This window comes from Sander vitreus, chromosome 12 (genome assembly GCF_031162955.1).
Source record: "Sander vitreus isolate 19-12246 chromosome 12, sanVit1, whole genome shotgun sequence".
Taxonomy (NCBI): domain Eukaryota; kingdom Metazoa; phylum Chordata; class Actinopteri; order Perciformes; family Percidae; genus Sander; species Sander vitreus.
This window is the reverse complement of record NC_135866.1, coordinates 7,756,175-7,784,135: the sequence shown is the minus strand read 5'-3', so window position 1 is coordinate 7,784,135 and position 27,961 is coordinate 7,756,175. Positions and strand designations below refer to the sequence as shown.

The window sequence follows — 27,961 nt, the reverse complement described above, 5'->3', positions numbered from 1 at the left end:
GAGTGTTTCATTTGCACACACAACTCATTTTTCTGTCATTCTGTGTACATGCATGCAGCCCGCAGACCAGGTGTGATGGAGGTGATGCATAACCTGGACTACTGCGATGTGCTGGTAATCGGGGAAGAACTGAATCCTGGGAGAGAGAGTCTGGGGATTCATCACAGTGCGTTGCTGGGAAAACACCTGGATGCCACCAACTCCACCTCTGGAATATCAATATATGGTAGGCGGGGCTAACACTGATAGGAGGGACGATGTGTGGCACTAATGCTCTGTGGTTGGAGGACATCATGACATGCACCACCTTAAAGTCTTAAAGAAATTCTCAAAAAATTGGCTTGCCTTTTTTCCAGCAATAAGATAAACATTCACTCTCTGTGACAGCTGTGAAGGTCCCTGACGGTCATGACACATTACAGCTGCAAACTGACACAGTGCTACATGACATATTTTAGTATAACATGTTTTCCTGCATGTTACAAGGTGTGGACTCCATGGCTCACTATGAGCAGGCACTGAGACAGGTGCGCTACAGGAACTGGCGACCTACCACCCTGAGCGAGCGAAGGCTCAGACTCACTTGCTCTGAACTCAACGGGCGATACACCAGCAATGAGTTCAATTTGGAGGTCAGTTTGTCTTTCAATCGCCATATTTTTCAACTCTCTTTATTACCACATTGTCTTACATCATTTTATTTTCTTATTTTTGTGGTTGTACAAATTATGGTCCACCTTCTTCTTTTTTCCTGAGGATAATGCTCTTTGTCCCGCCTCTGTAGGTCAGCGTTCTTCACCACTCAGCACCTGTGGAACATGTCAATCATATGGCTGTTGAACCTCAGTACATGAAACCGGTGCATCACCCACTCATGATACACACACTCAACACACACATGTCAGGTAAGCCATAAATGTCATTTAAATGTATTGTGTGGGGATGATTTGGTGCTGTAAAGATGTTTTAACTGGTCGATCGTGTGCTTATTTTATACCAGCTGTAAGCCAAAATCTTTATTCCTAAAACCAGATGGATAACTTTTCTGTTGGACTCAGAACCTCTTCCACACATGGCAGTGCATAATTATAATGGACATCTAGATTTGTTTGTTTGTTATCTTAGTTCTCATTTCAAATAAGCAGCTAAGATGATTAAACTAGAGAGTACTCTGGTGTAAAGCATTGTCGGTAACGCTTTACTTGAAGGTATCTACATAAGAGTGACATGACACTGTCATGAACACATGACACAGTCATGACACATGAACTCTAACCCTAACTTGTCATGACAAAAACCAAATGACAGTTGCTAAAAGAAGTGTTGTCATAAACGTTTGACTTGTTTATGTTTATGACACGTTCATGACAGTGTCATGTCACTCCATTGTAGCTACCTTCAAGTTAAGTGTAACCGCATTGTCTAACTGAGTTGTTGCATCCCCAGATCTCAGCAATCAAATTCAAGAGAAAAATGTTTAAAGTGAACAGAATGAAGGTCAAAACAGCAAAATAAGATAAGAGTTGTAAAGAGAGGAATTTTAATTTAAGGCTGAAGCGGGATTTATGGTTCTGTGGAGGCTCCACGCAGAGCTTTCACCGTAGCCTACGTAAGTGGCCTGAAGTTTGTACTTGTGTGTTGATCTAGCAAGGCCAGCATGCGTCTGTGTGTACGCTGGGGGAGTGTATGGTAGAGCAGCAGTGATTAGCTTTGGAGCGAGTACTGACTCTGAGTCATGGTGAGAGAAACAAAGTGTCTCCCCTGTGCTTTCTGACCACGGTGGGAAATCAGTAGCAGGAGAAGTTAACACTCTTTGATTTCGTGTTGTTTATGGAGAAGGAGAACCAGGAAATGAGTCTGGGGAAATGCAACGCAACCAAGCCACCGCCAAGCAGACTAATCACAGGTGTTGCGGCCTGTGTGGCAAATTTTTTGTGAGGTGCACGTCAGGCTACGGCGTAGGGTAGGTATCTCCACGTACCTACGGCGGCTATTTAACACAGAAGCATAAATTGGCCTTAAGATTGTAGATTGAAGCTCGCACACAAAAGGGAAACAGTGTATGCAGTACCACTATTACTACTATTTTAAAGATATTTAGCTCAAGCCAAAAGTTGGACACCCACAGAGAGATCTACAGCCATCTGTGTGTAGATTATGTTGTATGTCCATGAATATGTAAATATTGCATTATAATCGACAGAGATCTTTTTTGCCTCTTCACTTCCTCCTCCAGGAGCAGCACCTCCAGCAGCCACTGCAGTTATCGTGGTCTGTATCGCTGCCCTGGTGGTGATCGTGGTGATCGGCGTGTACAGGATCCACGCCACACATCAGGAGGGGTCCAGAGAAGACGACGACGAGGCCAAAGACACCGAGGAAGACTGGGACAACTCTGCACTCAACATCACTGTCAACCCCCTGGAGGTTGGAGGACATTTTAATTTCAGTTTTGGGGAGTTTAATTCCTTCAGTATGCTTATTTTAAGACTAGAGATGATTGATCTTACAAATATCTTTATTACTTTTTTTGGCACTATAAACCATAGACTAAATATAAAGATGGACGACATGTCTCCACTTCCTCCCACTGTATATTCGTTTTTAATAGTGGTTCAACATGCCCTCCTTCACTTCCCCTCAGCCCATGATATTACGTAACAGCATACGTCACACGGAAGCCACAAACGATGAGGTTTTCCTAAAAAACAAACAATCTACTAAAAAGCTGAAATCTATCTATCTATCTATTCCTTGGTAGTCAGCAAAAGGAGTTGTACATTACTGCCACCTAACCATGGTGGGATTTTCTTGTACCAAATGCCTAACTGCAATGCACTGTGGGTGATATCCACCTCTGGAGTGAGCATGGTTGCCCTCAGCCCTCCGAGCCTTTCTCACCAAGTTCACATCAGTTTTTCAGACAAATGGAACGACACTTAAGATGGCAGCGGGGATTTCCCTGAGGGGAAGTGACCAAGGGCATGTTGAACCACTATTGAAACGCAGCCAGAGTCTGCGCAGTGGTGATCGGGCGGGGGAGCCGCGGTATCAAAGTCCCGCCCATACACCCGCCTGACCAATCAGCTTTTTTTTTGCCTTGTTTTTATAGCATCAAATAACTAATGAATGAATGCCTTTACTGTCATTGAATGCTCACATACAACAGCCCTCAAAAGAAAACTGCTCAAACACACACACACACACACACATTCATTCATTAAGTTAAATGGCAGGTAAAGTGGCTATATCTAACATCCAGTTTGTCGATTCTACTGTGGGTGTTGATTTCACTGTGGGGTTAAAAACTGTTCCTCTGGAGGTGCAGCGGACAGCAGTCAGCCACCGGGGGCGTTGGAGATGCATTAACGCCTGGGATCTGTGGTGACCATTACTAAATCATGCTTTGTTTTCTAGAACGTAGGAGCTCAAGCATATGATGAGGATGTAACGGAAGAAGTGCATGAGGAAGAGGAAGAAGAAGAGGAGGAACAGAACAGTGATGAAGATGGCGGAGAAGAAAGAGAGAGGGAAGAGGTGAAAGAGAGGAAGCAGATGGGAAAACTAGAGTGGGACAGTTGCTCCATAACATACTGACCACACATGCATAAAGAGATACCTGCACATATAATCACTCTTTATGTGTCTGTCTCGCTCTGACTGACACACACACACACACACGATGTAGGAGTGCAAACACACAGGACTTTCATTTAGGAGGTCAGGGTTAAAGTCCAGTCCGACCTCATGAGTGAAAGTCCTGTGTTGCTGCGTTCCTCCTTTCCAGTTATGTAGTATTTGGTTTAAAAGCCTTTATTTGTGATTTTTGACGGTAGAAAGTATTTATGTGCTTCTCCGTCCTCCCCATGCACATACATACTCACATGTTATTGACTGCCATAATGCATTTTGCCTCCACCTGTCTCAACCTCATTTATGTTATTAGCGGTTGTTGTGCTACCTTGTTGTAAAAACTTCAAGTTAATGTCAAAAAGGTTATCCGCCCCCATGAACATATGTAAATACTTATGCACACATGTATTGCATGTGGGAGCAAATGAAGTATATGTATGTATGTGCAAGTGAAGTAGTCAATTTTGGCCTAGGCGCAGGCACACACTAAATGACAGCTCCCTCTGCTGGACAAAGTCAGAACTACAGAATGAGCTGCAGTCCCACAGTGCTGGAATACATCGTCTGTACGTACATGGTTATTCACATCACAGTCAAGGAAGCAAAAATCTAAGTTTTGCTGATAAAAATGAATCTAAACTCTTGAATACAGCCACACAGATTCTCCATTTCTTACATTAACACAAATAATGTAAACTTTTATCCCAACATTTATTATGTGCATTACATGTCCTCATCTTACTTTTATATATATTTGTTTTCAACAGATTGTCTGCAGGACTGTGAGTTATTAGCAGATTATCCACAAAATGTATACATATCAATTAGTTAATGTATCCATAAGCTTTTTAAAACATAATTCCCTTGACCTTTATAGTAGGTATAACATAGCTGTACTGTCACTCAGTGTATGTCTCACCTTTTCGTCTGTGTGAAGAGTGTTGTGTTTCTCTAAGTGCATCACAGTGCCGTGGTTCTCTGGCCCGGACACTAAAGAGAAACAAAATACGGATATGTCATCTCTGACCATAAACATTTCACATTTGTCCTGATTTATATACAAATCAGAATTATTAACCGTTTAATATCTTCCATCTTTGCTTTTCTCAAAAGTATTTTAAAGCTACAACGATCACTGCTCTATCAGCTAATGAACTGATGGAAGCAGTTATTTTGTAGTGCAAATACTCCAAGAAACAAAAGAGCAGTTAGTCTGCATATGTCTGTGTACCAAATCTATCCATACTGTGACCTATTGTAGCTTTTGCTGTTTAGGGTTAGATCAGTTATATCTTTTTTTCAACAGATGAAATAACAGAGATGTTACTGTATGCTACCGATATCCTGTCTTTCCATTCTCTTTTAATTCCATACTAAATGGACCCCTCTATGCAATTATGGGCCCAGTCTAAAGGAGCAGTAATACCGAAAATACTGGATCCTACACTTCCCATAATGCAATTCAGAAGCATCTCTTCTTAGATCTGGCAAGCAAATGCTTTTTAATCTTCACACCTCCAGTTTTTAATGCGCGGTTTCTGTTAAATAAAGATTATCAAAGATACCCCCGATTACATTTCCGAGGTTAATTCTCAGACTTGACAGATGACAAATATGTTTTCACTGACGGAGTAATGCAACCTTTGACGCGTAATGTGTTAAATGGGGGAGTGCTCCACTGCTCTAAATTCTGGAGAGAAGGAGCAGAGTGATTGTTTCTCTTTCTGGTGTTATCAAGTCGCTGATCCTGCACAACTTCGCCACAACTACAAGCAAAAGTGGAAACTCCATTGATATTGATTCCATCTTGTACCATAGTTAATGCAGATTACGTGAACTTGTTTAGACAAAGTTTAATTCCATGAGTTTGTCGACATTCAAATGATCTTAACGCAACTCCTTTGACATTCCCATTTCTACTTCTACTCGGAGAAACCACGTCTCACCTGTTCATGTCTGCACGGTATCAGTGACGATTAGCTGATACGTCTCCTGTTCACTCATCCCTCCCTCTGTTGGCCTTTTAAGCACCTGTGATTGTGATGTCATCATTGTGAAACAACTGCCTTGTTTCCCCTCGCCCCCCCGTTGTCATATTGTGCTTCTGAAAGATCAAAAGAGAAAAAAAGATTCTTTTACATATAAAAACAAACCCTGTAAAAATGTTCAAGACAGTTATTTTATATATCCGTTTTTTTCTTTTTGTAAACAAAATGGTTGGGATTTCTCTCTCTTCAGTGGTTATCCCACTGCTTTCTGTAAATTGACCAATAAAGACTTGTTTTAGACTCTACACAGCTCTCCTTGTTTGTGCACTAGACATCTGATGTGCGTGCGTGCCAATAAATAAATTTGTTTTCTTCCACAATATGAGGAATGCTGCTCAAATGTTACCATATCAAAAGGTGTTGTACAATTGAACATCAGGCAACGCTGCATAATAGCATGGGCTATTTGTAACCTTTATTAGAGCTGCAAAAATCAATCTGCAAATTCTGCATAGTCCCTATTCTGTTCTGGTCTCTAAGAGTCCTTCACATGAAATTCACCCGTAAGTAGAATTGATCACAACTCAAGTACACAGAAAGACCATAATCCGTATAAAACCAAAGTGTAAAAAGAAAAGTTTGTGGTTTCATTTCAGCCTGGCTTGTCAACTCTAGGAAGTCACTGCTAACCTCCCACAAAAATCACAAATTATCATTTTTACACTTAGGTGTATGGACTGAACAAACATGCTACGAAGTAAGCTCTAGAGGTACTACTACTAAGTCAGATTTTGTTACCTTTTGGACTGAACCAGGCTAGCTGTTGGCCCCCGTTTCCAGTGTTTGTGCTAAGCTTAGCTAACCATCTGCTATGAGTGGTTTCCATCTTCACATCTCACTGTAGGCAAGAAAGCAAATAAACATGTTCACATCACAAGCCAAAATGTTTGGTAACACTTGTGTTAGAATATACATTAGCTCCTCTTACATATAGTTAATCATTTTAGTTGATAAACACCAAATAAGAAACAATAGGACACAAAGGTTACTGGCCCCATTTCAGGAAGGAGGTTTAACAAACCGAGTCTAACCCTGATCTCTGAGTTGATTTACCCTGAGATGGGAGTTTTCGGTTTCAGAACAGCTGATATAAGTTGGTTCAATCAACTCAGAGTTGGTTCACCACCACAATAAAAAGGCAGCATGAATGGAGCCATGATACTACGATTCACCATGGTAACTACCACAAACAAACGGGTCGGCAGAAATATTCATGCGCACAAACAGCAAGTTAAAAAAACAACACAGCGGCTGCTGCAAAAGAGAGAATTTGCGTGGGAGAAAATTGCTGCTAGAGTAAATATTCCAATATAGTGTATATCATATTTAATCATAAGTATAGCCTAATATTACTGGTGAAATGGTATTGAACCTATAATCTATTTCATTTAGGTGCAACACTGCAGGCGGAAGTACTAGGCCTACTAATGCCATTCAGGCTGCAGCACCATCATTAACAGAATTATAATTCATAATCTTTTATTTCAAAGGGTTTACATCATTCACCTGCAATCCTGTTTTTCTTAATGGCTCTTACTGGTTTGTGCCCAGGGAACACTACAAAAACATTTAAAACACGTTTCAGAGCGAGTCACATTCTTCTGATGGCGCTACAGTGGCTTTACTAAAATGCTCCGCATCACCAATGTTGTAAAGAAAACTGCCGTTTTCAAAAACAATTAATGTGACACAAATAATCTGCTGGGATGTAGAGCATGCCCAAGATGGGTGACGTTAGTGATATGAGGACAGATAAGGTTATGTAGCCTATAGGCTGCATAACAGACTGGAAAGAAAAACGATACCGCTCAAATAGGAAGTTATCTGAAAATGTAAATGTCGGGGCTTCAATATCATCTCCTGACATATAACAACCTGCGAAGTAAAGCAGCTTCTTCATCAACGGGATCATTTGACACAAGGAAATGCCATGTTTTTAGAAGAAAAAAAATGTTTTATAGTCTGCCTAACATGGTTAATAAACAAACTATTTTTTTTTTTATTCATGCCGATAAACTGCGCTAAAGTGCGCCTGATACAGACTGAACGAATGAGGAAATGAAAGAGCGCTGTGTCAGAGGGAGGAGACTGAGAGAAACTCGAGGTTTCTTGAAGAAAACCTGCTCCAGACCAGGTTAGGTTCACGATCAGTTACCATAGTAACTGACCCTGAGGTGAAGTTACCTCTCTTTCTGAAACAGAAAACCCAGAGTCCCCCTCATCTCAGGGTTAACACTCAGTTTTCACTAAACCTGCTTTCTGAAACGGGGCCACTGAACAATTAGTGCAGCTGCAAGTGAAAAACTGAATCAAGAAGATTCACACAACAATATTTAATGTCTGCAACAGTAGATTAGAGGTCGACCGATTAATCGGCCGATTTTTGGCATTTTTTTTACATCATCGGCATCGGCCAATATCCCAGTATATCAAGCCGATTAATAGGCAGGTGCATCTGCGGGCAGCCTAGTGTTAAAAACATGAATAGGCGACATTTTTCACAGCGCACCCAGACCAGCTGCCTCCAGCCCCTCCCCTGAAGTCTTGCCGTGTGTCTCGCCAAAGAATTTCTAATAAGGGAAGAAGTTCCACTCTCTCGTTACTTCCGGCTTCTGAACTGGTTGCAGTTCCACCAGAGTTCCATATAGGGGGCGCTCACAGGCCAGTGCAGAATGAATGGGACTCTATGGAGCCTATCCAAAATTTCTCAGGATATAATTTTTTGTCTAGTAATTTGAATGTTGCATTCGAAAGGGGAGGCTAAGAAAATACGTGTTAGATTTTTTTAAAGTGGCTTTTTTGTTCTAAAAAGCTTTTTAAAATGTCAATGACGTCATACACATATACGGCCAGAAGCATCGACGACACAGCTGACAGGTTAGGCTCTCCCTGTTAATACACGTGCTAGAAAGAGGTTTGCTAATGTTTTTAAAAATGTTCACTCTGACATTCTGGTTCTGCTTTGGATGCCGTCAAGCGGGATCTCCGATCGTAATCAGTCCTTCACTGACCAATCAGCATTCATTAGCAGAATGCTAGCGTGGTATGGGCAACAACGACTCAACCTGTAAGAAATCGAAAGGACACAACTACTCGTTCATTCAACTTTTGACCTATAATCCATGTTGAACTTGCAAAAACTACAATCAAATCTGAGATTTCTCAACGACAATCAGGCGAAAGAGACAAATTTAGCCGTCTAGCTCCATTCAGTTAGCACTGGACCACGATCACGCCCAGTGGAACTCTGGTGGAACTGCAACCAAATTCGGTACAATGGGGCTGAATAGGGAGTGGAACGGCTTTCCGTAGACGGGCTTTGGTCTCGCGCAGTCACTTCAGGCTCAGACGCTACCGTTAGTAGTAGCATGTTGCTGTGTTCTTGCCTTGGGATTAACTGTACTAATGAAACCTTACAAAACACCGCGGCCACACCGCTGTGGAAGCTCCCCAAATGTCATTTATCAGAGTCTGGTTGTTTCCCCTGTCAGTGGCAGTCTCATCCACTCGTATAACGGAGCTAACTGGAGCTAACCGCTAACGGAGCTAATCGTTGCTAATCGTTGCTAACGGAGCCTTCAGTTCTCCGTGCCTGTATCCATTAACTGCATCTATGGACTCGAGCACGAATAAAACCCTTAAATTTTATTAAATTGTCTGGACGAGTTTTAAATTCCAACTAAGAGTTGTTTGAATGACAGAAATCTGCTCAGATAAGATCCTAATGTGTGCAACAGGACATGTAACAGTAGGATCCCCAAAACACAGATACAACACTTCACCAAATGAACAATGATCTAACAAACAAGGTGAACAAGAACTGACTTTAGAGAGCCCTGGTCTGACGTGATTCAACAGGAGTTAGGAGGAAATAGTGTTGAGATTAATAATAACAGGTCACTTTCTGTGAAGCTTGCAGATTTGTATTCTCAGAAGTTTAATAAATTCTGCTAAGTGCACTAAACTTTATTTGACAAAGTTTATTTTCTTCTTACCTGTTTCGTTTATTTAATATATTTTTCATACATTATTTATACAATATACAGTATGTTTTTACATTATACATTTTTAATTGAAGTATACAAGTGTAGATTGGTGAAGTGTTCAATAAATGTTTTTGTTGAGAAATTCTGTGTATATTAGTGTTACATTTTATCTTTCAAACAGAGGTTTAAAAACAAGCACGTATCGGCCAAAATAAAGCATTTATCGGCCATCGGCTGACCCTGATTTCTAAAGATCGGCATCGGCCAGAGAAAACCCGTATCGGTCGACCTCTACAGTAGATCCAACAGGGTCAAACTCCAAATTGTAAATATGAAATTGATGATGATTGAAAGCATCTACTGCAACATGTATGGGAAGTAAAAAAGAAAACTACTCTTGCAACTCCATCAACTGTGGTTTCTTTATGAAAGATATCCTGTGTTGGAAAGAAAGTTATCAAATGGCATTTCTTAATTTCATGACAATATGGAGAACGGGGCCATCTTAAAGGTGGGGAGGTCTGACAAACAAAGTCAATAATATGAATATAATATGATGTTTGGAGGAGGAGGAGGAGAGCTTTAACAGGAGTAAATGTCAAGAGAAATTGTTGTAAAACAAGCCTAATTTTAAAAGATATGATCAGCAGTGACAATTTGTCCTCAATGGCAAAAACACACAAATAGTAAACTTAAATAAAAACTAAAAATGACTATATGTATGTATAGTTGCTTTCTTATTTCAGCTTAGATGAGATTATATCAATATATCTGTGTGTGTTTAGTACACAGATACAGTTGATCCAACAGGGTCCAACTCAATTGTGGAGTATTACTGATCCCTGCTGGTGGAAGGACATTTTATACATTGAGACCAGAACTCACAAAAAAAAAATTTAAACATTAAATTGATGACGAATGAAAGCTAAACTGACTGTGGTTAGTTTATGTAAGATATCCTGCAATGGGTTAAAATAAAGAAACAAATGGCATTTCTTCACCTTTGATTTGTCGTTATTGCCAAGAGAATATACTGCTTAATACTTCTAATTTTTAAATTACGGTATTTGTTTCACATGCTATGAGATAAGGTACAATATTTTGTTTTTGGAATTCACTCTTCCCCAACATTAAGAATATTTAAGGTAAAAAGGAGTCAAAAACCCTCTTGGTGTATAATCCTTGGTATGTGAATTTTCAATCAATCCGGCTAAGCTTTTAATTGACTGGCCTTCATTTGAGTTCATCTATTAAATGTCCAGAGCTTGCATAGATTAAGTGTTGCAGCTCTGCTTCGGCTTCCGGCTCACAGCAGTGCTGACTAAGTATTTCTACACCCAGCATGTCCCTGGGAATAAAGAAATACAACCCGCTAATTAGTAGCTTAATGTGCTTTTTTTAACTGACGAACACCTCATGTTCAATAACACTCTAATGGACTTGTGCTGGAGAAAACTACACAGTGCCTTAGACTGGCTACAATATGATTAATTGATATTGAGTTTGTTCAGCTTTTTAGTTTGCATTAAGCTTCACAGTACAGTATGCCAAACTGTGTTTTTCTTAGGTAGTAGATTGTTTAACTTCCTTTCTGTCTTCTTACCTTTTTATTTTTCTGAGCACAGATCCACACAATGAAATGTCCACAAAAAAAGATTAGCTATAATCTTAGATCTTGCTTAAAAAAAAAAAATCAGCTGTGTGTTAATCAACTATTTAGCCCAACAAAACAAAAAGGAGAGCAGTAGCAGTCGCCAGTAAACAGAGCACATTCCTCACAAGATGGAGCCCCCATTCCAAAATTCATATATCAGTGTGAAAGTCTTGATTAACCCACTACACAACAGCTTTTTCAGCATTTTCCTGTTTCTCTCCTGATGCGACAGCGTGATTCTTCCCTCTCATAGGGAGCCTCGGCGATGCCAGTCTGGTGTATAGCCTGGAGCCAAAGCCCATCTATCAGGATCTATTTTAGAACATGACAAGAGGACAGGGTTTTTGGATGTATTGTTGGTGCAACAAACTACTCAGCAACTTTTCGGCAAAGTTATTAATTTAAAACAGTTTGTTTAAAGTAAAAGTTTGGAGCGATTCACATTTCCTCTGTCGTTTACGCTGTTGTCTATGGGGAACGCGGCAGGATTGTTTTCCCCCAGAAAGGGGCGTGGTGATGAGACCTTCCCTCGGATGACGTATTGCCGTCCTAACGTATAGACCAATTTGGAGTGTACGTCACAGTTGCGTCACTGCAGTTGCGCACGCATTGTGGTGGCAGAAAAACAGCCAAAACACTGTTCATCACAACAGATCCATGGTTTTTCAGGGACGACTTTCTTATAATACTATAAATATATATAATAATAGCTGGCTAGTTTCTTAGCTAGCTTTATTATTCTACCATGTTTTACTTCTACGTTGGTTAAAGAAAATGAGCCAAACAGCCTACTGCTGAACAGGGGCAGTGCTGGCTCCAGAGACGGATAAGCTAGCTAGCCAGCCCTAACGTTAGCTTAACCATCTTCGGAGCAGTTACCTCAGCTCTCCTCCCAGCGAAGTAGTCTGCCAGCGGCGGGGAGACTATGGGGTTAGCTAAGTAGGTTGGCGATATGTTTGGCGACCAGCGGCGGCTGTGGCGACTAGCTAAGTTAACATTACCCCCCCCGTTCTCCTCCATCAGCTGGGAGATGTGTTCAAACGGCAAGTTCCCTTCGTTCCACAAGTTGTCTTAGCTTTTTTTAGACTTATAGATAAACAAAATAAACTCACTTTCAACAAAGGAAATATATGTACACATATTTTCCTTATTAAACAGAGAAATACATCCGTAATGTAGCTACACCTTCTGAATTCAAGTTTCTCTCCTTCCCCTAACAAGGACTAACGTTAGATTAATCACCTTAACTCATCCAAAACACACTTCATTCACACTTAAATTAAACTCACCAAAATTTAGCTAGTTTTTTTCCGCAGTTCCAGCAATCACCAACTGTGGTTTGGTCGAAATAAATCCTTGATTCACAGAGTAAAAATACGCTGGTTCCACAGCTGTTTCCCCGCTGTCACTCAGTCTCACTGCCCGCCAAGCAGCTCGTTCTTCCGAAGCAGACCATTAAATTGGCTACGTAAAATAGGCCAACAAATCTCTCAGCCCTACTACTTCAGTCAAAATTTTTGTCTGATAAACTGTAAATTCTTTGAACAAACGTAGCTGTCCAGGCTTAAGTTTTCATCTAAAGTTGGTTGGGAAATCGATAGATCCAACCTCAACTGTCACTTTTCTGCCACCAGTTAAGCCCTGCCCACAAAAACGTCATGATTGTTTACAAACACCAAATTGGTCTATTTTTTATTTTTACTAAAATCTGCAAGTCAGCACAAAAGGTATTGAAAATGACATGATAGGAAATATCTATCAGAATGAACTAATTCCTCTATAAATGTAGTTAAAATTAGGGTACCTCATTCTGTCAGGTAGGAAATATTTAACCCCCTTCTCGACAAGATAACATATGATACCAGTATCTTTACTAGCTTTAAAACTGAGCCTGTCTACAATTGCGGTACATTTTAATTTCAAATTAATTAAAAAATGACTGCTTTAATTTTGACAGCACCAATGGTACTTAATAGCAAAAAAGTCACGAAACAGTTATGCGGCCTAACAGCTTTTGATGTCAAACTATTTGAAACAACTGAAAAATGTTTGTTTTTGCTCATTTTAAAGAACATTTTAATCCAAGTTTTATTTTATTTACCTGTAGAAGATCGCTCTTTTCACCATGTGTGCTCTCCACCGTGAAAATCGTGCGTACTGTAAAGTTATGGGCGTGTCCTCCATAATATTTTTCACATGCGCACATCGTGTTGGTCAGTCATTTTGAGTTGTAGCTCTATTTGTCAGGACACCTGTTACTAAGTCTGGCCAATATCGATATTGTAATAAGAGACTAGATATTGTCTTAGATTTTGGATATTGTAATATGTGATATTAAATTACTGTAAAATAAGTGTTTTCCTGGTTTTAAAGGCTGCATTACAGCTTATACTAAGTTCTAGCTGTTCTTTTATTTGCCTTTAACCACTCAAGTCATTACATTCACATTATTGACGATTATCTAAAATCTAACTGAATATATTTTGTTAAAAGGTGCAATATGTAATATATTTACTGTATTAAAAAGGTACAATATGTAACATTTCTGCATTAAAATGTCTAAAAATGACCATACCTATGTTAAAGTGGCGGCTGCTGGTCTTTCAAAGAGGGGAAGCTCATTTTCGGCCTACATCATAAAAATGTATTTATAATAATATTATAATAATTAGGGCAATTTTTGAAAGTAATCTAATTGCGATTTTTTTCAAAAATATTGCGATTTAATATGCGATTATTTTTTAAGCTCTTTGTCTTCTGCATTATTCAACAAAGACAAGCAATAAATCATTGTATAGTATGAACAACACAAGATTAGATAGATTTTATTTTATAAAATCTGGAGGCCAGGCCTGTATGTGATGATGAAATTAGGTGATGCATGAATTTATATGAATGACATCTTTTATTTAACTACTTCAGTCACAGTAGTGTATTGAGCGCTGACCAAGCCTGGTGTAAACAAACACTCATATGAAAGTCAGAAACAAATCACACAAACTAAAGTGCAGTTGCAGAAATATAAAAACAAATATGTGGCTTTACAACACTTAGTGTAGTATTTAGATTATTTAATTATTTACTGTAATAAACATATGTAAACATGTGGATTGCTTTTTAAAGCCCCTCCCTCCCCCCCCTCATGAAGTTGCGTGCCACGTGCATTACAGCGTCAAGTTGCACTTGCTCAGAGAGGCTATCGTTACGTTAGCAGTAGCATGCTGCTGCTGGTGTTGTCGTGGGATTTACTGTACTAATAAAACCGTTGAAACAACGCAGCCACGCTGCTGTGAAAGCTCCCCGAACGTCATTTATCAGAGTCTGGTTGTTACCCCTCGCCGTGGCAGTCTCCTCCACTCCATCTCTTTATAAAGTTCTGCGTGCCTGTATCCATTAACTGCATGTATGGACTCAAGCCTGAATTAAACCCTTCATTTTATTAAAATGGCTGTAAAAGTTTTAAACTACAACTCAGAGTTGTTTGAATGACAGAAATCTGCTCAAGGTACGGCGTAGCGTTAGCGTGCTAAGTTGATGCTGCAGACTCGCGTGCTCTCGCGAGTCACGTGACCAAATCGCAGCCTTTGCGATTAGGAAATCGCGTTTTAACATATTGCAATATCCAAGACCATCAGCACCGGATCGCCCCAGGGCTGCGTTCTTTCTCCTCTGCTCTTCTCCCTGTACACCAACAGCTGCACCTCCAGTCACCAGTCCGTCAAGCTTCTGAAGTTTGCGGACGACACCTCCCTCATCGGACTCATCTCTGATGGAGACGAGTCCACCTACAGGTGGGAGGCTGACCACCTGGTGACCTGGTGCAACCCAAACATCTAGAGTTCAACGCTCTAAAGACAGTGGAGATGGTTGTGGACTTCAGGAAGAACCCAGCCCCACCTGCCCCCATCACCCTCTGTGGCTCCACAATTGACACTGTGGAGTCTTTCTACTTCCTGGGAACTACCATCTCCCAAGACCTCAAGTGGGAGCTGAACATCAGCTCCCTCGTCAAGAAAGCACAACAGACTTCCTGCGGCAGCTGAAGAAATTCAACCTGCCAAAGACAATGATGGTGCACTTCTACACAGCCATCATTGAGTCCATCCTCACATCCTCCATCACCATCTGGTACGCTGCTGCCACTGCCAAGGACAAGGGCAGACTGCAGCGTGTCATTCGGTCTGCAAAGAAGGTGACTGGCTGCAATCTGCCGCCGCTCCAGGACCTATACGCCACCAGGACTCTGAAGTGTGCTGGAAAAATTGTCAAACTCCCCTTTGACAGGAGGCTGAGGTCCATCAGGACCAAAACCTCACGTCACATGAACAGCTTTTTCCCCTCCGCCACTAGCCTTATTAACAAGGCCCGGAAACCACCCTGACTCTCCACCCCTGGCTCTTCATGCCACTGTTCTCTCTCTGCTGTAATGCTCTTTGCTCTTTATTTTTTTTTTTTTTATTTCTACCTTTATTTTTAATTTAATTTAATACATACTGTGTACATATACTTGTACTTATATTGTTTATACCTATACTTATATTGTTTAATATTCCATCTAGAGAATGTGTGACGTGCACCAACAACACCAAAACAAATTCCTTGTATGTGTTAAAAAACGTACTTGGCAATAAAACCCTTTTTGATTCTGATTCCGATTCAATATTAGCATTGTCTGCCATCGTGTGCAGTTTGCTAGCTGGCTAGTTCACCCCTACAACACTAGCCTAGCCTACTGTATGAACGAATGAATGAACAAACAATCTAACCAAATGATAATAAACTCGAAGGAGGAAATGTGGGAATTAGATTAAACTGAAACAAGGAATGTGGTGTATAATTGTATGAAATGTATGCTGAAAATTGGCTAGCAATTTCGCTAAACAAATACCAAGAAATAGGTTGTAGCAGTTCGTCTTTCGAATACACTTCCACGATGGGACTGAGCTCGAATAGCTTCAACAACTTTTTATAGTACAAAATCGCTCAATCGGTCAATCAAAAGGAGATGGAGTCTTTCGACAGACCCTCCAATCATCACGCAGAAGCCTGGAGTCCAGGCCAGCCCACTCCTCCATTCACCCCCCAGAGACGCTGAGCGTCCGTGGGCGGGACATAATTGCAGCATTTATCCAATGGCCGTCTAGTTTCGAAGCCCCATTGAAGTCAATGGACGCTAGGCTTCAACAGGGAAATGCACTATGACGCTATGGGAATGTATGAGAAGGAAATCGAGTCAGTCAACCTGCTATATGTAGGTGATTCTGAACGAACTTGTCTTCTGTAATCGTTAACGTTCGAGAGTAACTGTAAATCATACAATGTCACAGAAAGAAATACTCGTAACCGTAATACATATTTTTCTGCCACACGGCATTATTGTGTGATTAATTACGTCACTTTGCAACACAGTAATACAGCAGAGACCTTATTTATTGATACATTTCAATATCAATCGATCCAGCTTAACGTTACTACAATGTGCTGGTTGACAAGTAGCTAATGCTAATGCTTGGTGGGTAACATTACAACATCGTTCAACACGCTCATGAAGTTATTTTAAGTATGATTGTTCTGACCACAGTTAACAGCACTGGGCTAACCCACGAATAAGTTCACCAATTAGCTGTATAGCTAGATGACTAATCTAAAGCTAATTCAGCCAGCTAGCACACCCTGGTCTGTCTGCCAGCTAGCAGCCAGCCACTATCATTACAGAAATCTGTACCCGGCCAGCACTTAACTCTAGCGCCGGGTGCTAACGGCAGTTTAATGGCAGTTTTAATGAAACGTCGGGAAACAGACCATATCAGACCAGTCCTCCCTGCCGAATTTCTCCCCCCTTCGTTTAACTGTCTTTACAGTTAGCTAAATTCACCCGACAAAAGGGAGATTAAGCACCAAAAGACTAGTTAAGATTACAGAAAAGTGAAGAGGGAGATAATTCCGGGCAGCTGGAGACCTTCTGCTGCTGCACAACGGCCATCGAACATACTCGCCGCCCGGAGATTCCCCCAGCATCCCCACCCACACCCATATCTCAGTTGAGTAACGTTACAACCCCAGTGTTTCCCATACATTGAAATATTCATGGCGGCTCGCCACACAATCAATGTTGACCGCCACATTCTGCCGTATATGTGCTCTCTCTCTCTCTCTCTCTCTCTCTCTCTCACACACACACAAATACAACAGACCCTACTCCTCCGTGCAAATTAATTAATGCCATTGATTATTCTAACACTCCAATACAGTAATGTTGTAGGGGTGCAAGATATATCGGCTCAATATCGTTATCGCAATATCACGTTGCGCAATATTATATCTAGGGGTGCAAGATATATCGACTCAATATCGTTATCGCAATATATTGAAAGTTTTGCAATAAGTATGCAATATTTTGTTTATTTTGTGGAGCGCTACGTCCCGTCCATTGGCTGTGCTTCATTTTATCCTACAGTTAAACATATAACTAACTTTATATATTCCATTACCTGAAGCAATTATAACACATCTATTTTTTTCTCCCATAGTCAATGTGGATAATTTTTCACATCATATCATCACAGCTCCGGTTGTCCTAGTGGCTAGTGGCGGCAACAGCATCAAGCTGATCCCTGTGATGGAGGACCAGCTTCAACTTCCACACCATGGCATCTTTTTTATACTGCCCCAAAAGGTGCAGGTGGAAGTAGGGGTGCATGATATATCGACTCAATATTGTTATCGCGATATCACGTTGCGCAATATTATATTGAAAGTATGCAATATTTTGTTTATTTTGTGGAACGCTGCGTCCCATCAGTTGGCTGTGTGGCTTAGTTGTGTTTGATTTACAGCCCGCTTGAAATGCTATAATGTTAATGTTAATATTGACAAGTTACCGTGCCACTTGCACGTTAGTGCACGTCAGCGCACGGGTCCACTACGTGACAAACCCTATGGAGCGTACCACGTGTGTGCATATTTCAACAGAGTGACGGTGTAAGTGAAGAAACTGATAGAGACAACAAAACGGAACGAATCGGAGAAGCAAAAGAAAAGTTGTGTCCTGTTCTCTTTATTTATTTTATACTGCACAACCAGTAAAACATGTCCTGTTCTGTAGACATGGTCCTTATTTATTTATTCATGTTGTACTAGTCCAATATGACTGTCAGTTGAAATAAACCTTGTGTTGTAAAAACACTTGTTTGCGTTGTCCCGTAACTTTTGTAATTTTACATTACGTTTAAAAATATCAAAATTCATATCTATATCGCAATATTCATAATCAATATCACAACATCACATTTTGTCAATATCGTGCAACCCTAGGTGGAAGGCTGCAGCTGGATAGTCAACTGTGTTATGGCTACATTTGTTTGTAGCTTAAATTGTGTTTTTATGTTTCATTGTTAAACACCTGCAGCAATAACACTGTTACCACCTTTGCTCTTTTTCATCCCTGCAAAAACACACTTTGTCCCCTTGTTCCTCTACAGCCTCAGGAACTCTCTAGGCCAGTCTTGGGCATATAATAACTGTACAGGCCTAGACTGTTGATTTTATGTAACAGTTGTGAGAAGGTTTACTGTTATATAATTTCATATTACATTTTATTTATATTTACTCTGCTTATGTCTTTACTTACTGAAAACTTCTGAAAACTAAGATTTCACATTCAAATCAGTCAATTGAAAGAACAATTCTCTTAATTTTTTTAATTAATTTTGTTTTCTGACAACAATACATGCCAGTATTTTCTCCGTTCTGTGTCGGAATGTCTGTTTGTGTTTTGGCCTGTGTGTTGGTATCAACTGCGCATTCTGACAGCCGGGCTGCCAGATGGTCTGTAAAAACGCAAACCCTGTCCCTGGTTTTCACTGTGACTGACAGACCCGAAATTGGAATGAAAGAAAGAAAACATTGACCAAACGTATAGTCATGCACCCTACACGCGCCGGCTTAAGAAAGCCAGAGCAAGCACTGCTCAGAGATGTTCTAGAATGCCCATTTTATGATGCTAAAATTACTGTTTATTTACATGAAGTCTGGTTGGTTTTAGGGTTGTGCCCATGGACGATATCATTGTCCATCGTGATGGCTGGCCGACATCACGATGGAGAGCCACCATCATGATGCCATGCCCCCCACCCTGTCAGACACACACTAATCCTAGTCGCGGGCGCTGGTGGGGAAATTGACAAGTGCGTCGGCCTTTTAAACTAGCAAAGACACTTGCGTCAGGCTTTGCGCTGTGCTGTGCAGGTTGCAAGATAGGGCCCCTTAAGTGGAAGCTACTTTTCCCCCCCTTATGTGCAACCTATTTGTAAAAAAAGACCATGGCTTTGAGCAGACTGGATTGGCTGTAGTGATACATTCTCTCTCTTCCTGTCAGTTGTAGCTCGCTCTACCTGCTAGTGGACACAGCGGTCTCGAGCAAGAGAGAAAAAAAAGCGTTAACGTGGAACGCTATCACACTTTCCTTTCTTCCCTCATTGGACTAAGTTTGTCGACACTACTGCGTGCGTTAATCAATAAGTAAGTCTGATGTCCTGTAGGTACGGGACGATGTTATGCAGGATTTATGAATGTTAGCAACAGTAGGCTAATTCACAAGGGTTCTATTTTATGTGTGAGCTAATATTGCGCATCTGTTCATGTGCACTGCAAGAGTTATGTTTCCGTTTATTGAATGCGTTATTCCTTGCAAACATAACCGAGAATGTAGTTTAATCTCAGTAATGATGGTATATTAGGTTATTACTAGGGGTGGAACGGTACACAGAAGTCACGGTTCGGTTCATACCTCGGTTCAGACATCACGGTTCGGTTTAATGGAGGGAAAAACAAAACAAAAATGCAGAAGGCAATTTTTTTTTTATTGTGCATGTCTCAGGCTGTCCACTGAGCTAGCTGTAACAGCTTGAAGTCTATAAAGTAAGATGTAAATAGTAAACAATAAGTACCCTGCATCATCTCCAGACTCCATCTGTAACTTTTAAACAAAATAAGACAATCAGTTACTAGTGTGATATGGGAGACAAGCACTGCTCTCACATGTGAATGCAGAGAGCAGGGATGTTAAAAGAGCAGCTTCGGTTACACAGAGCAGTTGACGAGTTTTGGTGTTAGCTTCACACGCTAACGGCGAAGCTAACAGCTAACAGCTAATAGCGGAGCTAACAGCTAACAGCGGAGCTAACAGCTAACAGCGGAGCTAACGGCGGAGCTAACGGCGGAGCAAACAGCGAAGCAAACGGGCCTGGAGGCCATTTGTGGTCGAGGCGAGAAGGGATACAGCTACGTCCGTGTCAGACCTGCCAACCTTAAAGAAATTTTATGAGTATAACCCCCCCCACTCCCGGGCCCCCGCACGCAGCAATCACCCGACAGCCCACCACCAATGTACGCTCCACCGTTGCCCACCCACCAGTGAGAAACCTATGAGATACCCAACACCATACTACATAATATACACATAATATACTTTCACCAATCAATATCTATTAGTTACTCCATAACCATATACAAGACCATAAATGTTATACAATTACTGCAACCACTCCCAACATTAAATTGAAAACAAACTGTTCAGGAGGCACAGCCCATGGAAACTTCTTCCACCTGAAAATACATTGTTTGGCTCATCACTACCTTCTAGATTACAATAAATTATTATTACTGTGTAGAGGAATGGAGTGGATGAATGGCTGTACGTGTAGTGAAACTACGCAAATGTTTTCTTATATCCTGTCCCATATTTTGTGCCCATATATTTTTGTTAGTGTAACTAATAGGAGGCGGAGTGATCTAATAAATATGCCTATTTCTATGTTAAAGATGAGAGTTAGACCAGGTTAACACATAGCCTTCTTCTGATTACTGAAGGGAAATGAAGTAGTCTAATGATTTACTCATAAAACAACTTTAAATAGGCCTAAAGCAACTACTAAAAAAGCACAAGATTGAAGACTGGCAGAGACACAATTATAGGCTAATAAATAACATGGGTCAGATATTTTCAGATAGGCTTTTAAAAGGTTGACATGGGTGACATTGCATTATGTCAGTTGCCATCACATTAGCCTAGCAGCCACATTGTAATACATTATTGATTACTAGTTACTGTCATTTGAGAGTAATTAGTTATATTACAATATTACTGTCTCTGAATTGTAACGCTTACACTACTTTTGCGTTACTTTTGAGTTACTTTCACCAAAATAAAAGCGGAAGAATGACTTGGCAGGTAGCTTGTGAATTTCACCACGGGGTCAAAAAAGTCTCATCTTTATCCACTTTAATAGATCATAATTTATTCATATTATTTTGTATTATTAATCTGACGCTGCAAAGTAACTAAAGCTATAAAATAAATAGTTAAGTAAAACGTACAATAGTCTACTTGACTCTGAATTGTGGTGGACTAGAAGTAGCCTAAGTAGGATTATATGAAAAATACCGAATTAAAAGCACCTTACAATTGAATCAAAGTAGCCTACGGTAGGCTAAAGTTACTTTCCACCGCTGATAAAATGTAATGATATTAGGTGTAGACTAAACATTAATTTCTGACATGTTATCTGTCATTTGCTCGGTCCAGGGGCGCAGGCCCAGTGTCAGAGGGGTATGCAGCAACAATTTTGGCGCCCCCGCCCCCCACAAAAAAGTGTGCCGGACATCATCATGTATGGGCTTTGAATAATAAAGTTTTTTTTTTTTAAAGTATATCAGCCACGGTAGGCCTACCATAATTAATTAATGATATGGTATGTATGTGTGTCTGGGATACATATATATATATATATATATATATATATATATATATATATATATATATATATATATATATATACACACACACACACACACACACACACATACACACATACATACTGTATATATAAATATGGGCTCAACATTAACAGTTGCCCTTGGCAACCAAATTGTGACAAGTGGCAACCTAATCATCACCCCTGGTTGCCCCCGTTGCAACCACATTATTGTAGCCCACTTTTTTCTTGTACTGTATTTTAATATATCATTGATGGCATTCGAGCATATGCGTTGCAGATGTTTAAATTTGCATTCTGATTTGTTTACTACGTCCCCGCTGTCAGACAGAGGCTAATTGTGATATTGTCCATCTCTGTCTGCTCTATGTTTTCCCCAAAAAAGGACACAGTGAATACGTTGGTCAACAGAACTTCAAACCATACTGGACATTTAGTTTTGTGTTGTCCAACTAATAGAACTCCTACCTGATGTCATCACTGGTCTCATCTCTACTTGATGCCAACGCCGACCTCATGTCTGTCTCATTCACTCCTTGCCTGTGTTCTTCTCCACTAAGACTATTTTCAAACAAACATTATGTAATTGATTTTCCATATTAGTTTTTCCATATTAATAATATCATGAAATGAATCGTTGGTATCAAGTGGCTCCCCCTACACTTCCACCTAATGTTAGCCCTACCTGTTGCCTTCTCCTGTCTTTCCTGATCCACCATCCTCACACCTGAATGAAATGAACTCACAGTTAAATATAGCAGCCTCAATTCAATTCTTACATCAGCCTAGTGATGGCATCAGATAATACAACTATTATGCAGTAAGGTTCTGCTGCTGTTGAAATTACATTAACATTTTGGATTTTAAAAAGTACAAATATGGAGAGCCACTTAGCACAGACCTTTAAAGAGAGAGATGTGACCCTGTAATTACAGCTTCCATGTCACCCAATAGATGTAACTATAGCCTGTATATGTCTGACAGCTAATGGTAAAACAAAATGTATGCATGATTCCATAGTACCAGAGTTATTGCATTATTTATGTTTTCCAGATTTTTGTCATTATTACTATAACTATTGTACATGCTACCTTATATTTTCCAGTTTTCAGCTCAGCAACCTCGGTTTTGCATATTTTAAGCTAGCCGTAAACCCCCATTTGGCTGCTACATTCCCAGTGTTAGCAAACGCTAGCTAGTCTGTTAACATGAATATTTGCAAGCCTCCAAGCACAGACGTCACACTTTAAATCCTACCTGTTGCCTTTCACCATCCACTTATTTATTTAACTGCTGTAAATCTTTATTTTTTTTTTATTTTTTTTTTTTACCATCACTTTGGCGCCCGCATGGTGCTACGCCCCTATGTTCCGCATATAGTGCATACCCACTTTCTGCGCCACTGGCTCGGTCACATTGCTGTCGACACTGACAGGACACAGATGATGTCAGTTACCGTCTCTGGTTCTGGCTCTGACCACGGAACAGTGACGGGACAGCTCGTTTTAACGCAGCGTAAAAAACTCTGGAAAATAATGTCCATGTCGCAAATGCATCCGTCTCTGCAGTCATTTCAACCACCGGACTGTAACGCGTTACTCCCATCACCGAAGGACACTATGAACTTTTTTTTCCTTATTATCCATTTATTTTTAATATCATTAGGTTTCGGGGGGGTGGGGAGTATTTGTTTATGGGACTGTGTTCGTTACCTGTTGCCCCCGGTTGCCCCTTGGTGACTGATGTTGATGTCTGTGTTGCACACGGTGCAGAACGTGTGATGAGGTAGCCTGGATATGTGGAGGCAAGGCATCCCTCCCGATAAGAAATCGTTCTGAACCTTTTTTTGAGGCAGATCAGCCATGGCATGCAAGCCTACAGTTATTATCCGGCCAGCCTGGCTTGCTTGAATTGAATTGAACGTGCAAAGCATTTGGCTAGGAGGGGTAGGTGGGTGGAGGGTTAAAATGCAGTGCTCTGATTGGCCGAAAGCTTTTCACTCCACTTACACACTGTGGCTCAGCGGCAGAATCAACGTCATAGATGTAGATTGCATAGAAACTGAAACCGGCAAAATGCCAGATACAACAAAATGTGTATCTAGAGAGCAGCAAATCGTACAAGCGTACTTAAGGCTCAAAATGCGTGCCAAGTACAAAAAATGCGTACATGTTGACAGGTCTGCCGTGTTTGGTTGTATATGGAAGGGACTAGTTTGCTTCGTGTGGACTCACTGGACTGACTCGACATGTAGGCGGAGCTCGGGAGCTTCAGAGCTAAGGGCAGGGCTACAAATTAGGTGTCCCTAAAGAACCTCGTGTCTAACAGTAGTTCCGCATTACATTAATTAATTTGCATGCAAGTTTTATTTATTTTTATACCGTGTATTCTCCGTGTAAATTCATGAACCGAACCGAGACGCCCGTACCGTTTCAGTTCAATACGAATACATGTACCGTTCCACCCCTAGTTATTACTGTCGCTCTGTTGAAGGCAAACGTCCCACTGTACTGTCGTTACGCAGATCACGGACATCTGATTGACTTTACTGCTCCATAGTTAAGTGAAAGTAGGTCAAGTTGTGAAAAACTGCCCCTACTATATATATATATATATATATATATATAAAAACCGCAAGTCGCATCAACACAGTTTGTAGGAAACAAGGTAACAGCGAGTTGTAAAGGTACCACCAATCACAACGGAAAGAGCATTTGCTGGCGGTGAGTGCAACTGTCATTTATTCACATTTAAAAAGGGATAAATCGTCATTTCACTGGCGTGTGTGCGTCAGAGTTTGTCAACAAATGTGTGGGCAGCTGGGGCATGCCCGGGCAGAGACGGGGTGAGTGGACTTACCGGAGCGTTGGCATACGGAAGGCAGAGAACATTTATATATGTTTCTATCCTATTCTGTCCTGTTCTTCACATCAGTGAGGCTTTCTTCTCTTGTTTCAACAAAGTGAATACATGACGAAGTGACTGGAACTATCCATCACCTCTTGCGCGTGGATTCTCAATGTCCCGGCTGTTGCCCGGTCTTTGAGACACAGCTGTCTGTTTTTCTTTTTTTTTAAATCACTACACGCGGTTCACAATACACGGTTAGTTAGCGTAGTTACACACAGTGAAATTATGTGTCCTGTTTTTATTTCACGCATACTATCTGCTGGAGTGTGTGAAGCTATGGGCTGAGCTCTGTTATCTCAGCGCAGTTTGTTTTGGAGAAGAGTTGTGAAGAGAAGTGAAGTGGAAGAAAGCGTGTCACGGAGGAGAATGGGAGCCAGTCAAATTGTTATAGCACTTTTTTTGAAAATAGTTTGATGAGCTTAAAATTGCACATTGCAACTGTTATTTTGAAAAGCTGGTTATTTATTATTTATTATTATTACAGTCACTCACAACTTTGGTCTTCAACTTTGGGCCAAAATTATAACATATTCTCATGTGAACTATCAACATGTGACAATCCCACTTACTTATATCCCACTTACAAATATGAATATATATTTCTACTGGTATGCTTCCTAGTGACATTAATGCAAAAATATGAAGAAAAAACTATTCCACCTGTGTGTGCATTCTGAAGTGCAAAATAGTTCAGGCTACAGCACAAATATTTCCATCCATAGATAAGAATAATCAAGTCGAACCTCTGAATTTCCTTTTAAAGTGCACCAGATTGATGCATTTAAATGTTAAAATAGACAACATTTTCTTACAGGGGAGCATGCCCATGGACCCCCCTAGGGGGGCTTGTGCCCTAATGCAGCTCTAGGTCTAGTGTCGCCCCTGGGGCAGTGTCCCCATTTTAAGTTTTACAAAGATTAAAACATTACTTGTTTTGGAGGTATTTATGCTTCTGAGCTGAAAATATCCCCAGATTTTGTCTCAGAAATCTGATCACCTTAGGCTACTAGGGATGGGCATTTTCAGTAATTTTAACATTTGTGTACTCACATTGAATTGTATAGAGTAACGTTACTCGAGTTAGTTACTCCCAAAACAATTGAGACACAGCAAGTGAAGTGATCCCGACTGGTCACGCCATAACTGCTAACGTTACCGAGGACCAGGCAAGCGGGCCGAGAAGGTGGGTTTGCCAGTTGGGTAGAGAGGACAGGGAGGTAGTGGTGTTGTAATTTTCAGCCAAAAAAGTGTGGCTGTCAGTCAGGTACAGAGGATGGCGAGGTGATGATGTTTTAGCGGTTGTTGCTGTAATTTTAAACCGTGATAGGGTGGTTGTCAGTCGTGTACAGAGCTCCGCGCGAGTATGGGCTTTTATGACTGTCAACATAGCCAGCATCTAACGTCAGCTACTCCGCTGTGCTGTGAAGTAATGTCTGGCTATTTGAGACTAGCGTCTAGCAACATTGATGCTGTGTTCTCAACCTGGCAACCTCCGTGAACTTCGAGTCTGGGGAGGAAGGGGCGGGGGAGACGACTCTGTCCAGTATTTTGAATTTGGACTGCAGTAACTATTTTAAACACTAGCTGTCAGTATTACACATTGGACCTTTAATGTGCAGTTTTCTACTGACATTTTCTTTCAACCTACACCAAAGCCCGTATACGGAAAGCCGTTCCACTCCCTATTCAGCCCCATTGTACCGAATTTGGTTGCAGTTCCACCAGAGTTCCACTGGGCGTGATCGCGGTCCAGTGCTAACTGAATGGAGCTAGACGGCTAAATTTGTCTCTTTCACAAAGAGACAAATCTCTCTTTAAGTTGAGAAATCTCAGATTTGATTGTAGTTTTTGCAAGTTCAACATGGATTATAGGTCAAAAGTTGAATGAACGAGTACTTGTGTCCTTTCGATTTCTTACAGGTTGAGTCGTTGTTGCCCATACCACGCTAGCATTCTGCTAATGAATGCTGATTGGTCAGTGAAGGACTGATTACGATCGGAGATCCCGCTTGACGGCATCCAAAGCAGAACCAGAATGTCAGAGTGAATATTTCGGTGTGGTCTTTAAAACATTAGCAAACCACTTTCTAGCACGTGTATTAACAGGGAGAGGCTAACCTGTCAGCTGTGTTGTCGATGCTTCGAGAGAACAAAGGAAGCGACTCAGAGCTTGCCGTAAAGCAGTATCTCTGGCCGTATATGTGTATGACGTCATTGACATTTTAAAAAGCTTTTTAGAACAAAAAAGCCACTTTAAAAAAATCTAACACATATTTTCTTAGCCTCCCCTTTCGAATGCAAAATTCAAATTACTAGACAAAAAAATTATATCCTGAGAAATTTTCGGATTTTGAGGGGTATAGCTCCATAGAGTCCCATTCATTCCGCACAGGCCTGTGAGCGCCCCCTATATGGAACTCTGGTGGAACTGCAACCAGTCCAGAAGCCGGAAGTAACGAGAGAGTGGAACTTCTTCCCTTATTAGAAATTCTTTGACCTACACAAAATATCTCTGAGTGTCTACCGCGATATGTTGCAGCCTTTCGCGATGTGTAAATATTACTACTAGTCGTACCACCAAGAACACACCTACTTAAGTGTAGCCTAGCAGATTACTTCAATCAACTGTTTCCTTTCCCTCCGTATATGGAGGATATATAGCCTATTCAAGCACATGCACTTGAAAATGAGACCCAAGCTTGCCTGGGTGGGTGGGACTCTTCCCTCCGACTGAGAGGGGTTGTGCTGTATTCGGGACTCACCCACTTCTCGTCCGCGCTCCGAAAACAGGCCTGCTGGCTCCAGTGTCCCTCAGCTGAGTCTGCCAGCCCGCTCTCTGAGTGTAGTTCCGTTTTTGTTTTGTTTTTAAAAGGTGTATATTGTAGGAAAAAAGAACAGCTTCTCTTCCAGTGTTTTCTCTTCCAGTGTGGCAGCCTGCAGCTTGTTGGGCGTGAT

General features: G+C 40.9%; 1 protein-coding gene and 1 long non-coding RNA gene across 3 annotated transcripts in view; one reads left to right on the top strand and one right to left on the bottom strand.

The window, feature by feature from the left end:
- Positions 1–3,675, top strand: part of clstn2a (calsyntenin 2a) — a 179,347-nt gene extending 175,672 nt beyond the window's left edge. Inside the window, exons 14-18 of the mRNA XM_078264616.1 lie at positions 59–226; positions 487–632; positions 785–905; positions 2,237–2,427; positions 3,418–3,675. Of these exons, the coding sequence (XP_078120742.1) occupies positions 59–226; positions 487–632; positions 785–905; positions 2,237–2,427; positions 3,418–3,597 (806 nt within the window). The 3' untranslated portion in view covers positions 3,598–3,675. The remainder of the gene's footprint in view (positions 1–58; positions 227–486; positions 633–784; positions 906–2,236; positions 2,428–3,417) is intronic.
- Positions 222–27,961, bottom strand: LOC144526892 (uncharacterized). Of its 2 annotated transcripts, none has more exons than XR_013502782.1 (5): positions 27,769–27,961; positions 6,420–6,519; positions 5,580–5,737; positions 4,553–4,623; positions 222–809 (listed from the first exon to the last, which is right to left on the bottom strand). It is a non-coding gene; the product is annotated as an uncharacterized LOC144526892 (long non-coding RNA). The 2 variants fall into 2 exon arrangements; XR_013502783.1 differs by lacking the exon at positions 222–809 and adding an exon at positions 2,337–2,421.